Source organism: Vitis riparia, chromosome 11 (genome assembly GCF_004353265.1).
Source record: "Vitis riparia cultivar Riparia Gloire de Montpellier isolate 1030 chromosome 11, EGFV_Vit.rip_1.0, whole genome shotgun sequence".
NCBI classification, from domain to species: Eukaryota; Viridiplantae; Streptophyta; class Magnoliopsida; order Vitales; family Vitaceae; genus Vitis; species Vitis riparia.
In genome coordinates, this window is record NC_048441.1 from 7073799 (window position 1) to 7089904 (window position 16106).

General features: G+C 37.4%; 1 protein-coding gene across 1 annotated transcript in view; it reads right to left on the bottom strand.

Annotated features, from left to right (window-relative positions):
* Positions 1 to 16106, bottom strand: part of LOC117925662 (L-arabinokinase-like) — a 102402-nt gene that overhangs the window by 40748 nt on the left and 45548 nt on the right. Inside the window, exons 10-20 of the mRNA XM_034844727.1 lie at positions 12460 to 12513; positions 12261 to 12363; positions 12069 to 12178; positions 11849 to 11968; positions 10699 to 10755; positions 9639 to 9811; positions 9344 to 9509; positions 8365 to 8448; positions 8095 to 8220; positions 6041 to 6171; positions 5876 to 5957 (exon numbers count right to left, since the gene is read on the bottom strand). Coding sequence (XP_034700618.1) covers positions 5876 to 5957; positions 6041 to 6171; positions 8095 to 8220; positions 8365 to 8448; positions 9344 to 9509; positions 9639 to 9811; positions 10699 to 10755; positions 11849 to 11968; positions 12069 to 12178; positions 12261 to 12363; positions 12460 to 12513 — 1206 coding nt within the window. The remainder of the gene's footprint in view (positions 1 to 5875; positions 5958 to 6040; positions 6172 to 8094; positions 8221 to 8364; positions 8449 to 9343; positions 9510 to 9638; positions 9812 to 10698; positions 10756 to 11848; positions 11969 to 12068; positions 12179 to 12260; positions 12364 to 12459; positions 12514 to 16106) is intronic.

Consider the following 16106-nt stretch of genomic DNA (forward strand, 5'->3'; position numbering starts at 1 on the left):
ATGTATCCTATATTAACAAGGAAAGGTTATATACTATAAATACATTATATTCAACACTCCCCCTCAAGCTGGAGCATATACGTCATATGCACCAAGCTTGTTACAAATATATTTAATCCTAGGACCTCTGAGAGATTTAGTGAAGATGTCAGCTAGTTGATCATTTGAATTAACAAAACTTGTAGCAACACATCCTGATGCGATCTTCTCTCTAATGAAATGACAGTCAACTTCAATATGTTTGGTCCTTTCATGAAAGACTGGATTGGATGCAATATGTAATGCGGCCTGGTTATCACATATGAGTTTCATCTGTTCATCCTTTCCAAATCTCAACTCTAGAAGAAGATGTCTCAACCATATGAGTTCACATGTTGCCAAAGCCATAGCTCGATACTCGGCTTCAGCGCTAGATCTGGCCACTACATCTTGTTTCTTACTCTTCCAAGATATTAGATTACCTCCAATAAAAACACAGTACCCTGAAGTGGAACGTCTATCTGTGGGTGAGCCAGCCCAATCTGCATCTGTGTAACCAACAACCTGAGTATGACCTCTGTTCTCGTACAACACACCTTGGCCTGGTGTACTTTTGATATATCGAAGAATGCGGATTACAGCATCCCAATGGCTATCACATGGTGACTGTAGGAATTGACTAACAACACTCACAGGAAAAGAAATGTCTGGACGAGTAATGGTGAGATAGTTCAATTTACCTACGAGCCGTCGATATCTCCCGGGGTCTCCTAAAGGCTCCCCCTGTCCTGGTACAAGTTTGACATTCGGATCCATAGGTGTGTCTACCGGTTTACAGTCTAACATACCAGTTTCTTCCAGGATGTCTAAAGCATACTTCCTTTGGGAAAGGACCACAGCAGAACTGGATTGAGCTATCTCAATTCCCAAGAAATACTTGAGTTTCCCCAAGTCTTTGGTCTGAAAGTGGGTAAAAAGGTGTTGCTTTAGTTTCTGAATACCATCCTGATCACTGCCTGTAATGACGATGTCGTCCACATAAACAACCAGATAAATACACTGCCCCAAAGAGTTATGATGATAGAAAACTGAATGGTCTGCTGTACTGCGAAGCATGCCAAACTCTTGAACAACAGAACTAAAACGGCTAAACCATGCTCGAGGAGATTGTTTCAAGCCATATAGAGAACGGCGTAACCTGCATACTAAACCAGACTCCCCCTGAGCAACAAAACCAGGAGGTTGCTCCATATAAACTTCCTCGGCAAGATCACCATGAAGGAAGGCATTTTTAATATCCAATTGATAAAGAGGCCAAGAACACATGGCAGCCATGGAGAGAAGCAGACGAACAGAAGCAATCTTGGCAACCGGAGAGAATGTGTCACCATAATCAGAACCATAAACCTGAGTATAGCCTTTAGCAACTAAGCGGGCCTTAAGGCGATCAACCTGACCATCAGGACCAACCTTAACTGCGTAAACCCAACGACAACCAACGGTAGATTTACCCGAGGGTAAAACAACAAGATCCCAAGTGCCATTAGAGTGCAGAGCAGCCATTTCATCCACCATTGCCTGTCGCCAGCCTGGATGGGAAAGAGCTTCATGGGTGCTCTTTGGAAGAGAAACAGAGGATATAGCAGAAACAAAAGCAAAATAGGGTGAAGATAATCGATGATAACTCAAAAAATTGTAAAGAGGATGAGGATTACGAGTAGAGCGAGTACCTTTCCGAACAGCAATGGGTAAGTCATTAGGAGAAGGCAGAGCCGGGGTAGGTGAAGCCGAAGGGATAGGAAGTGAGTCAGCAGGTGCCTCAGCAAAAGGGAGAGGAGCAACGACACGAGGGCGACGATGATAAACCTGAAGTGGCCGAGGAGGCATAGCATCAGGTGGGGAGACAATGGGAATAGGCAAGACTTCAGAAACAGGAAGAGACTCAGAAGTGGTGGAAAAGAATGGTGAGTCCTCAAAGAAGGTGACATCAGCGGAGATAAAGTATCGATGAGTCTCAAGGGAATAACAACGATAACCCTTCTGAAGTCTAGAGTATCCCAAGAAGAGACACTTCATGGCTTTGGCGGAAAGCTTGTCCTGTCCAGGAGTGAGAATATGAACAAAGCAAGTACAACCAAAGACACGAGGAGGAAGGAAATAAAGTGGTTGGTCAGGGAAGAGAAGGGAGTGAGGAATCTGATCATGTAAGACAGAGGAGGGCATACGATTAATCAAATAACAAGCGGTAAGAACAGCGTCCCCCCAAAAACGAAAAGGAACATTGCTATGGAGGAGAAGAGTACGAGCTGTCTCAACAAGATGTCGATTCTTGCGTTCAGCTACCCCATTTTGTTGAGGAGTATGAGCACAAGAAGACTGATGAAGAATCCCATGATGAGACATAAACGAAGTAAATGGGGCTGAAAAATATTCCCTGGCATTGTCACTGCGTAACACACGAATAGAAACATTGAACTGGGTTTGGATTTCAGCATAAAATTTCTGGAAAATAGAGAATAACTCAGCTCGATTTTTCATTAAAAATAACCAAGTACATCGAGAATAATCATCAATGAAAGTGACAAAATACTGAAATCCTAAAGTAGACGCAGTCCGACAAGGACCCCAAACATCAGTGTGGACAAGTTCAAAAGGAGACTTTGCCCGATTATTCAAACGCTTTGGGAACGAGACACGAGTATGTTTCCCAAGCTGACATGACTCACACGGAAGCGACGATAAAGTGGAAAAACGAGGGACCATCTTCTGGAACTTGGAGAGACTAGGGTGGCCCAGACGATTGTGAATGAGGAGAGGAGCATCAGTGGAAATGCAAACTGCAGGAGATGAATCCGAGGTGAGGTGATAGAGGCCTTGAGACTCACGTCCTATGCCAATCGTCTTCCCCGTACTCCGGTCCTGCAAGGTCACAAATTTATCAGAAAAGGTAATAGAGCAATTAAGAGTACGAGTGATTTTGCTGATGGAAATAAGATTAAAAGGACATTCAGGAGTATAAAGGACAGAAGTGAGAGGTAGAGAAGGCAGAGGAAGGGCCAAACCAATACCTTTAGCCACAGTTTGAGAACCATTAGCTAAGGTAACATTAGGTAAAGCAGAGGTAGTAGTAATAGAGGAGAAAAGATCCTTATTACCAGATAAGTGATCAGAAGCTCCAGAATCTAGAATCCAGGGTCCAAGAGAAGATGTGTGGGTAAGGCAGGCAGAGGCATTACCAGGCTGGGCAACAGAGGCAACAGAAGCCTGAGATGCGGAAGAGCTCGGAGCTTGAGGCAGCGGAGAATCAGAGGACTGGGCCACATGGGCAGTGCGAGGAGGTCGTCCATGTAACTGATAGCAACGATCGCGAGTGTGGCCAAGTTTATTGCAATAGGTGCAATGAGGACGTTGACCTCTACCTCGGGTACCACTACGGCCTCCTCGAGAGTTAGTTTGAGAAACTAACACAGAAGAATCTGAAGTGCTATCAAATGGCAAAGTCTGAGTGGAGGAGATACGGAGGAGGCGAGCAAACACATCATCCAAGGACGGAACTGATGAACTACCAAGAATCTGATCGCGGACAGGCTCAAGATCCGGACGGAGGCCAATAAGAGTAAGAACCATGAAGAACTTGTCAAGCTGTGTTTGTTGAGCCCCAACATCAGGAGTAAGAGGCATCACAGTCAAGAACTCCTCCTTAAGAGAGGCAATCTGGCCAATATAAGTAGATAGATCCAAGTCCTGTTGGCTGAGATGGACAATTGCAGAAGCCACCTTATAAAGACGCTGGATATCATTCGTATATAATCCTTTGGCCTGAGTCCAAAATTTAAAACAAGTTTTGTAGGCCCGAAGATGAAGAAGAATCTTGGGATCAACCGATTGCCATAATACACTACATAACTGTGCATCTATCTTCCTCCACTGTACGCGGTCAACCTCAGGGATATCTGCCTCCTGTGTAATCAAGTGATCCTCATATCCTTGACCCATAAACCAAAGTTCAACAGACGCAGACCAGGAAAGATAATTGTCACTGCCAACCAATTTCTCCGAAGTAATCATAGGAGATCCAGATATAACAGCGGAAAAAATGGAATTTTTAGTAGTCATATCTACTTATCTGAAGAATGAAGTATGTTTGGATCGAAGAGAGCCCTAATACGGCTTCAGATTGCGGCGTGGCACCACCGAAAAAGGGAGACGGCCTCAGATCGCGGCGTGGTACCACCAGAAAGGTAGAAGAACACTTCCCAAGGCACGTGCAGGGGTTGGAGTGGAGAAAAAGTAGTCGGAGCTTCGCCGGAAAGGCTGTTTGGAGGGCCGACGGAGACAAAAATCCCAAAAGAGGTATGTGCAGGGCTCGGATGGGAGAACCAGGGAGGTAGGGAGGCTGGTCGGCGTCAGGCGAAGCTGGAGGAGGAGGCGCGTCGCCGGAAAAGGCCTCACGCGCCCTCACGCGCCGGCGCGTGAGATTCAGTCGCCGGCCGGAAATTTGCGCGTGGACGGCGCGTGGATGGGATTTTGGTGCCGGTGCCTTCACAAAAGTTGTAGATCTCCTCCAGGCGCTCCTTCTGGTATAGTCGGTGTCGGAAAAATACGTCGCCGGAAAAGTCGCCGGAAAAGCTCGCCGGAAAAGTTCGCCGGCGGTGAGTAGTTTCTGTCGACGATCCGAATGACCGGAAAGTATTGGAAGATGGGGAAGGTGACCGGAATGAAACACGGTCACCGGAAGGTTTCCCGGAGTTGATGACACGGGAAACAAGAAAGAATTAGGTTTTCTTCCTTGGCTCTGATACCATGTTGAGAGAGAGAGAAAGAAGAAAAACCTTAATTCTCATTAATGTAATAATCTACTTACAATTGAGAAATATATATATATATACAAGGCTAGGAGTCCTAACTACCATACATGTATCCTATATTAACAAGGAAAGGTTATATACTATAAATACATTATATTCAACAGTAAGCATTATGTTAGTACCTTGATTATAGATAGTGAAGACCAGAAAATATCCAGTACAAGCAAAGAACACAAATTGTTCAGCAAACTACAAGTGTTAACTCTATGGTCCTAGTTTGAGTATGAAATGTGGTGGCCATGAATTTTTTGTCTCAGAAATTTAAAATTTCATGGAAGCTTACCAGCAAATATTGAAGTACAGGAAACCTACTTCTTAACCTCCATTTTAACAAAATTTCATGTCACCAACAAAAGTAACTGTGTTTTGAAGCACAGGGGAATTCTTAAATGAATGTCCTAGTACACTCTTTATTGCATGGATTCAGTTACAGGCATGTGTTTAGGTGTCTGATCCTTCATACCTACAAATTTTAGGATATGGAAGTTGGATAAAACATAATAAAAAGGGGAAAAAAAGAAAAGAAAAACCTATTAGAAACCAGTTTAAGCAAAGATATCCCTGATAAGAATTTTCCATCTTTTCTCTATCCCTAACTTTTCTTTTTCTCTAAATATCTACATAAAACTTCACTTTCCAGTAAACTCTACCTTTTAATGTAATCATCTGCTAAGGAGGTTAAAAATACAAAAATAGATCAATTAAAATCAAACAGCCACATCTGAAGCAAAGTAGCAGTATCCAACAAGGATTCCACACGAATACCCATCTTGTGTGAACACTGGTACACTGAGTGAAGCTGGAGAGTCAGGCTATCATTGACTACATTTTTATTTTTTGTACATTTCCAAAACACCCATACAGAATATGCATTTTGAAAGGCTTTATACAAAAACAGAGTTACTCTGCATTGCATTTGTATAAAGTAAAATAGAAAGATATAAGAAAAGCTATAAAATTTTAAATTATTAATCATAAATTTAAGTGGTTGAAGAATATGAACATTGTGAAAATAAGTAGAAAATTACCACAATACTAATACTGTTTTCAAAACGAACACCCAACTCTCTCATTAACACCAGAATTGTCCCTGCGACATATGCGGCCCATCTAAAAATATCTCCATGTTAATAAGAACTAATAAACAATCATAAATAATTATACAATCCAAAAAAAGAAGAACAATGACCCACTTCTGGGCTGGATCTTGAGCAAAGTACTCCTTTGCCTTCTTATATGATATTGGTTGCTCGCCTTGCAGAAAATCAGATAAATCCATGTCAAATGTTGGTCCACGATTACTCAATTCAGACCCAAATGATACCTGAAAGGTATGGAGTTGAACATAGGGAAGAAGATGACAAAAAATGATCAGACATATGATTCCTATACATGATTATAAATGAAGATATACCACAATGAATGCATAATTCCAAGGTCAGAGATCAGTTGGTATGGGAAACACGAGGCAAAAACCATAGAGCAATTGTATGGTGTCAAAAGATATGTATTCCATATTTTGGTTATTTTATTTATTTATGCATTTATATGCTCACTGGTCTTTAGTTCTAAGTTAGAAAAAGAAAAAGGAACTATTTTGGACAAAGAAGCAGGCTCCATAAGAAACATCAGATCTTTCCATTCATTTAATCCATTTTCATCCAGTAAAGAATGCATTAGAACAAGCTCCAAATTTACATTTCTCTGATTCACAGCATGAGGCTCTCAACTTTGCTCTATTCATCTCCTCAAAATCAGGAGGTTTCATGAAGATGAAAAATGATTCTTTCTTTGATGGTTAATCACCATCCTTCTATGCCAAGTCAAATATGTTACTCAAAAGTACATATTAAAAGTCATAAGTTCTTATGGAGTGTGAGCCATATATATATATATATATATATCATTCCGGTTTTGTCCAAGTCCTTAAATCCAATCTCATTCCTTCGGCTAATTTTGTTTGGAAATCAAAAGTCCCTTCAAAGGTCAAGGCCTTTTCTTGGTTAGTGGTGCACAAGAAGGTAAATACCAATTACATGCTATAGGTGAGAAGATCCTACAAATCTCTAAGTCCTCAATGGTGCATTCTTTGCAAATGGAGTGGAGTTAGTTGACCACCTTTTCATACATTGCCCAAGAATGTTGGGGCTGCACAAGCTCTTCACGATGGTTAATTTGGATTGGGTTCCTGCTTAGAGTATTGGAGATATGATGATTATTTCATTTAGAGGGTTGGGGAATTCAATCAAAGGCAAGACTCTTTAGCATATCGCTTACCTCACTGTACTATGGATTGTGTAGTAAGAGCAAAACACTAGGATTTCTTAGTGTAAGTACAAAACAGAACGGATGTTGTGGATCTTCTTCACTTCTACTCTTCCTTTGGGCATCTTGTACCGTCACTTTTAGAGGAATCCCACTTAATGTTATTCAACTAAATTGGATATCGGTTTATAATTCAAAAAGGGAGGATAATGTTTGAGAGAGTTTGATTTTGGTTTCTTGTGATATTTTGTACATGTCTTCATTTGTAGTTATCATTGTATAGTAGAGGAGTATAGTTTTACTTTGATCAGGTTTAGTATTTTGTGGGAAGGACCACTCATCCTTCTCTTGGACAGTCTTGAGGCGTTTTGCCTAAATGAAGTGAGCCATAAACCTCAAGACAGAAGGAGGCTTAACCCTCAACTTAAACAAATAAATAATAAAAATTATCAAAAAAAAAAAAAAAAAAAAAACTCACAAAATCACAATAAATTGAATAATAAAAAAGACATGAACTTCATAATGGTAAAATTAATCATTTTTCATTGTTAATAGTTCTAATTTAGTCCATTTTTCTTTCATAAAATTTAGCTCTCTCATGGCTTATTTCTCATTGTTAATAGATCTAATTTAGTTCCTTTTTGTTCTATAAAATTTAGCTCTCTTTCATGGTTTTACCAAATAATTTTCAACATTATTGTTATTATCAATAGGATCCTCCAAGGAATATAATAATATCTAATTGCTATCTTATCTTCCCCATTTGTGTTAATATTCACCCATCTCTCTTTTTCTTTGTTCACCCATTGTGGTGGTATCTTTTTTTATTTATCAATAATTAAATTATATATGAGATCAACCACTAGGAAAATCACCTGAATGCTTCAGCAATTGCATAATGACCCAGGTTTGTGTCCAAGACTTTCTAGAATAGAAATCATAATTCAATAAACAACATTATTTTCAGGAGGCTAATACATACAATTTGAAGAATGGGCTTTGGTCCTTGTCCATCAATATGCTGCCTAGCCTGGACATGTTTCCATAGCTTCTGCTTGCTTGGATCATTTTTCTGTACTGCAACATGGCATGCTTCTCTGATAGGCATCTACGGGATGATTCAAGTATGGAAGAACCGGGTTAAAATCTATGACAGGCATAACTGGTAACAGAGATGCATGTAACGGCTGAGTGAATAAGGCAATTCGAAAACACCCCTCTAACAATAGAAAACCAGCACCAGAAGTATGACCTGCAAAACAAGGCTTCCTGAATAGTCTGCAATCCCTCCCATTACATCTAATCTCCCAGGCGCTCTTGCTACAAAGATTTCCTCCTGAAAAACCGGATCCCAAAAATAATCTTGATGAGTAGAAGTTTTGGAAAATGAAATTTGCAAAAAGTGGGCTATACATGTGAAGTAACTAAGAAAAACTTCATAATACCTTAATAACATACAAATAACTGAAGGTTATGTATGGTTCTTAGAAAATCCAGAGGAAAGAAGAAAATATTAAGGAAAATGATTTTTTCATGTTTAGTTATTATGGAAAATAACAAAGAAAACCAAATATAATTAAAATTAGTTAGAAACTTATGTATTTTCAAATTATTCAATCTTTACACTGATAAGTTAAAATATGTGAAATGAGTTTGAAGTAGCATATAAAAACAATTTATTGACTTTAAATCTATTTTTTATTTTTCTTCACATTTTTTGTCCTTTTATTTTTTCTCTTTATTTTCTTTCCCTTACATTTTCCTTCAAATTTTCTGGGAAACAAACATAACTGAAAGGTATACTACATTTTTCACAATCTGTCTATGAAAAATACTTGTCTTCATAATAAAACACATTTCACAATGAGCATGCTTTGCACAGTTTAGCAGTTTTTCTTTCCAAAGCCACCTGGCATGGAGGAGAGCAAGAATGGATGCCTACTTTCTTTATTCCTACTCATGTCATCCAATTTAAACCAAAAATAATAATAAACGAACAACAATAACATCAAGAATGAAATCGTTTACTTTAAAAGTCAATGTTCAAAATTTTGAAATGAACACCTGATACCTTTGGATAATATCTTTAAATACACCAAAACACGGTGACAACAAAAGCAATATTGATTAATTATTCAATTTCATCATAATATGTGGTTATCTGCTGCAAAAGAAAATCAACCAAAGAGGCAGTAAGGAATAAAATAAGAGCCATATGAATTGGAAAATACCTCCCAGTTAAATAATGCAGCAGCAGCCACACGTTCCCGCATTTGGCACTTAGTGTTCTTCCCTGAGTCATATGAAGCATCTAATCTTGCCAAGCTTTTTAAGAAACTAGCAGTATCTGAAAGACCACGAATATCTCCATGAAGAATTTCAAAGTCTTCTGTGCATCTATCAATACGAAAAGAGAAGAGAAAGAAAAGAAAAGGATTGTTTAGTACAAATGAATGCTTTGCCCAGATTCAGAGCTAACTGAAAATTAAAACATAGCATAAGAAGAAAAAACGATTAGGAACTGACACTTCTGTTATGGAGGTTGTTTTGGTTGTTTCAATAGTTGGCAATGCAGTATGAAGACTAAGCTCATTTGCTGCAAGGCTATACCAGTATGGGATGCAAATATCTTTACCAACAGCTCTTTGTAATTGATACCCAAGCACAATTGCGTCTTGCAGTCTCCTTGCTCCACTAAACTACATTTGGAGATATAATATGCGTCTATATAAGAATGGTTAGGGAATGCCATATGCATTGAAGCTTGAGATTTCTTCCATAAGTTAGATTTAAAAGTAAGAATAGTGTCAGCTTTAAATTGTCTAATCTACCAAAAAGGAAAAAACATGAGAATTGTGATATTCAATCTGTGCCATTTTATGATAATCATGCATCACATAAGATGTAGGGTGGGGCAATCAAAAAAGATTCCAGTTGAAGAAAACCTCCCAAAAATGTCATTGAGAGCTCTTAGTACCATGATTTGGACAAGTTCGATGACAGGTGCATATTCTTTTTTCTTTTGTGTGGGGAGGAAATTATTACTTATGAGCTTATCTAACATAACCTTATGAAACTTTCACCACCAAGAGAGTTTAAGAACTAACAAGAAAAATCATTTATATTCATTCATATACGATGCACAGTTGATATAAAGATTTACATAAATGAGATGTATTTTATTTTAGATCTATTGGGTTCTTGATAGAAAATTTTTCTTATATAAAATGTCCAGTTGATCTCCAATACTGAAAAGCATGGAAGTTACCTAAAATCCATTTTCAGGAAGGAAATTCATGTTTTGGTCTTCTCTTGCTTTGACCAAAGTGACCTCAATTCCACTTGAAAATTAGGGTTTTTAAATTGAGAACATGACTTATAGTTGGGACAAAATTTACATTTTGTAGTTGAATTTCTTTTAAAAGATCAAAAATTGTCTTTTGTTCCTCTCCAGCATGAAGAATGCTGACATGTTACATTCTAATTATTCGTTGCATGTCAACACAGATGTATTGTATATTTATGCATGCAATGCTTTAAAGAATACAGAGAAGACAGATAACAAAAGAGTTAACACTGTATTTACCTTATCAGAAGCATAATGTTTTCCAACAGCTGTATCCTGCAGTATGCAAGCAGCAACCTGAAATAAAAAGTTTAACAACATGGTAATAGTTGACAAAGCTAGTGGCAACATGTGATAAAGCACATCCAAAAGAAGAAGACCAGAAACACCAAAATTAACATTTACAAGTGTATACAGAATATGCAAACTACATAGTCAAAGGTCAAAAATCAAAAGCAGCATACATCAAATTGAAGATGAAAAAAAAAAAACTAAAATAGCCTTCCCACTTTTAGGCAAACAAGACAAATGGGGGAAAAAAATTGCAAACATTCCGGAAACAAATTGAGGCACTTTTAATAGTTGGAGGGTGATGTAAAGAAACAATTAATCTCATCAGGCCCTTTTGAGTTTTTGATGCAAGATTTTAAAATTTCTAGAACTAGGCAATTTTTTAAGGATATAGAATGAGGTGAAAAGAATAAAAGATGGCTGAAAAAGTAGGTTCCTAGGCAGTCACATCGAGGGTTTTCTAAGCAACCACACTAAGGAAGAAGGCTATCAAACCTTCAAAGGAAGCATAATAAATGCTGAAACTTCTATATTAGATGATAACAGCAAATATAATCACAGACAATAGCTAACAAGAAGACTGACTTTGAAGGTGGGAACTGCGGTGTTTCTTTACTCTGTATATTAGATGCTCATTCCATCTTCACATTTTTCAAAATATAAGGTATGATTGAGTGCATTTTGTAACATTGTTCTTGCTTATATAAGAATATCGAGAAGGATTGTTTCCTATACAGGGAAATATAGAATAAAACAAGCCCATTTTTAACCAGGTAGAAATGACACAAGTTGAGGACAAGACTAAGAGAAGGCATCTAAGATGTTCCAATCATGTGCAATAAAGGCCAATCAGTACCTTAAAAGTGATTCATGTGGCCAAACCTGTGTAATTGGGATTCAGGATTGAAAAGAAACTTCAATTTATCCTCATGGAAGCAATCCCAAAAATTGTAGTCAATGAAACAGAGTAGCATCAGGCATTAAAAAAAAAAAAAAATATAATATTCATTGTCTTTAATTCTCAGTTCTATAAATCCATATGAACCGCTAGAATTCTGTTGCAATGCAAAATGAAACTCATAAATGAAATGAGATATACCTCACCACCATTGCTGCCTCCCTGATAGCATGGTTTCAAACTAATAGCACGTTCAAGATATGGTATCCAACGTCCAGTGAGAAAGTCTCTCCTAATCATCTCAATTCCACCTTGGTAGTACTGTTTAAAGAACAAATTGTATTTTGTTTAGTGTCAGAAACTTTGCTAAATAGTAGGTTAAGAGGGGCTGAAAGCAAACATGGGAAAGCACTGATAGTACCTCGAGCATATTTCTTAAAAATGGTTCTTCATTAAAATAATCTCTGCGTACAAAGACAAATGGTAACTTATATGCTAGAGCTTCACTAAATGTCCCATATCCAATTTTTCCTGAAATCACAAATATGTACCAAGATTTAGATTTGCAATGATAAAAACCACTTTGGCGCCAACAAAAGTCAATTAAAAGTACCCAGCATGCAGTCTGAAGCAGCTATAACATCAGGTGTATAAGCATCTTTTGCGAGTTTTCTGAAATTTGGGGGAAGCTCCTGATTTTCAGAAGCACCACAGACCTATATGACAACAATGAGTGATTTTTCATCTATATCCCAACTTAAACTGCAACCGAGCGGAGGATAATAAAGAGAATATTCGTAATAGGAGCTTACCAAACAGAGCCAACCTGCAGGTAGATACTCCTTTTTTAAATTCCAACCAGCTGGCTGCAAGAGATGGATGGCACATAGCCATATAAACAATGTCAATATTGTTCTCTGGGCCTGGGGCCTAACAAACATATTAAAACATGAGGAAATGGTTTTTATTTTGTAAAACAATGAATTATAGCTTACAACCAAAAGAGGGTCTGAAAGAGACATTCCAGGCAACAAATTCCGTGCTCAGCACTTGGAAAGGGTTAAATCGTGGGGAAAGATTTGTACAAGAACATTAAGCTAAACCCTAAAAACTAAGGAGATAAAATAAAAAAATAACGATGAAATGAATAATAAAACAACTTATTAGTAATAATACTGATAAAAATCTATTCTTTACATTGCTGGTGTGTTGGTTGTTGGTTTCCAAGGATTCAACAAGTACTCTAGAAGAGTTCCTTGGCATTGCATACTGAAGGCTGCTGTTTGGGTAACCTGGAGTGAGGAATTCTAGGATTTATAAGGAAGCATACAGATCAAAGTTTTTAAAAATAAGGGGGTTCCAATAAATTTTTTAGATGGCAAATGAAAAAAAAAAAAAAAAAAACCAAATAGGTTTAGTTTTCTGCTAATTCAGGTAAAAATTTCTCTTACATGGTTTCCTGCATATCTAAACTTGTACCTTATTCTCTTGATTTCTATAATTATGTTAAGTTGGAGTTGCATATTCAAACAAATATATATTTTAGAAGCTTTTACTCTCTTGTTAGAGTTTACATGTGATGGAACATTGTTGTCCCAGTCCATTTTCTTCTTTAACTGGTTTACTAATTTGCTTAAAGCAGTGACATAGTATCAGTTTTTGAGAGAAAAATCATCTTCTTTCTCTGTCTTCTTACTAAATATACAACACCACTCTTAACAGAAAAGAATAAAAAACAAGGAAAGTTAGCTGTCCTATAATAGGATGCATTAAAAAATAATCCCTTAAATCAAGATATAATAATCCCCTAAATCAAGTTGCAATATTCTAACACTCCCTCTCATGCTGGTTCAAAGATGTTTGCTAAAACGAACTTGCTAGTGATACTTCCAAACATAGAGCTTGTGACACCTTTAGTAAAAATATCTATCAATTGCTCCTCAGATGAAAAAAATGGTGTACATATCTGTCCAAAGTCTATTTTCTGCTTGATAAAATGCCAATCAATTTGCACATTTTTTGTCCAATCATGGTGTATAGGATTATGAGCAATACTGGTAGCAACCTTATTGTCACAATGTAGGGCTCTTTAACATTCACTTGTAGTTCTTTAAGAAGAATCCTTAGCCACATAAGTTCACATATGCTTTGAGCCATAGATTTAAACTCACCTTCTGCATTAGACCTAGCCACCACTGATTATTTTTTGTTTCTCCACATCACCAAATTACCTCTAACAAATGTGCAATGACTATATGTTGATTGACAATCAGTAATACTCCCATTAAACCATTACTGGGGTCCCCTTTAGATGCCTTAGAAGATTGAGAATGATGTGGTTATGTCTTGGTTAATTAACTCGATGAACAATGACATAGGGGAAAATTTTATGCTCTATGAAATGGTGCAAGAAATCTGGGAAGCAGCAAGGAAAACTTATTTTGATACAAAAGACATAGTACGCCAAAGTGAGTTGTTTGTCACTCAATATTTCAGTCTTTTAACTCACTATTAGCAATAATTGGACATGTTTGAAACCACCAAATGGGACTGCCCAATGAATGCAATCAAATACAAGAAGATTGTTGAGAAAAAAACGGATCTACAAATTTTTATAAGGACTGAACAAAATCTGGATGAAGTTTGAGGTAGAATATTGGGAGCTGAACCTTTACCCAACATCCAAGAAGCTGCCTCAGAAGTGCGCCAAGAAAAAGTAGAAAGAAAGTCATGTTGGGTCACAAACCAACCAACCTATCACCGAGGGTTCAGCCCTAGTGGCTTGGGGTCTTCCCAATCCTTCTAACGACAATTGACCAGGAATAGGGACACCTTGGTGCGATCGCTGCCAAAAACCAGGTCATACCAAGGACACATGTTGGAAAATCCATGGGAAACCAACGGATTGGAAGTCGTCATGTCCACAAAATGATAGAGAAAGATGAGGACACTATGTCACTATTGAGGACAACCTAACACCACCAAATTCTAGTCCTTTCAGCAAAGAGTAATTTGAACTATTGCAAAAAATGTTCAACTAGTCCCAAGAGGGGGCAAATTCCTCTAATTCTATCATCAAGTCTGGATCTTTAGCTTAAAAAGGTAATTTTCTTGCTGCCTTGAAAGTAAAAAAGGAAAAATTTAAGTACTTGAATTGTTGACTCAAGAGCTTCTAATCACATGATTGGAGATGCCACAAATTTTCAAAATTATACACTTTGTTCTAGGGATTATAAAGTTTGTATAGCTGATGGTTCTCTCCCAAAGGTGGCTGGTACAGGTTCTATTGTCATCTCTAAGGACCTAACTCTTGACTCTATTCTTTTGGTTCCAAACTTGGATTGCAATTTGTTGTCCATTAGAAAACCCACTTAAGAAAAGAACCATGTTACTAAATTTCTCTCAAACGATTGTGTTTTTTAGGATTTGAATTCAAGGAAGACGATTGGCAATGTTGAGGTGTGTTCAGGACTCTATATCTTCAAAGTGATTGATTATATTGGAAGACAACTTCAACCGATAGTTGGTGAAAAACAGTCTTTTTTTTTTGTCTTTAGTTCTAATAAAGATAGTGATGTTATATTATGACACTATTGTCTAAGACATTCTAGTTTCTTGTATCTCAAAATACTCTTTTCATCATTATTCATTAAAAGTCCAGATGGTTTTCAGTGTGAAATTTGTCAATTATCCAAGCATGTATGCAAGCCTTATCCAATTCAACCATACAAACCATCTCATCTTTTTTCCATGATACATAGTTATATTCGGGGGCCATCTAAGATAAAGAACATAAGAGGGACTAGATGGTTTGTGTCCTTTGTAGATGACCATACTAGAATTTCTTGAATATTCTTGATGAAAGAAAAATCAAAAGTGAGTCAAATTTAAAAAAAAAATTATAACATGATCCAAACCCAGTTCCATGCTAAAATATAAGTGTTAAAGATTGACAATGTGAGAGATTATTTCAATTTTATCTTAGGGGAATTCTAATGAAAAAAAGGTATAGTTTATCAAAGTTTTTGCATTCATACTCCTCAACACAATGGGATAGCCGAGAGAAAGAAAAGACACTTATTAGAAGTTGCAAGGGCCCTTATGCTCTCCTCTTTTGTCTCAAAGAATTTTTAGGGAGAAACTATACTTATTGCAACCTATCTAATCAATAGAATGTCTTCCCATGTCTTAAGTTTTAAAACACCGTGCAAAGTCTTTCTCAAATCATAGCCCAGGACTCGGCTTGTTTCCTCCATTCCACCAAAGGTTTTTGGTTGCTCAACCTTTGTTCACATTCCCCAACAACATTGAAGTAAGTTTGGCCCAGGGCCACTAAGTGTATTTTCCTAGGATACTCTTCTATAAGTGTTACTTTCTCATCATAAAAAAGTTCTACACCTCCATGGATGTGACATTCTTTGAAAATTAGTTCTATTACTCTAAAACCAATATTTAGGGG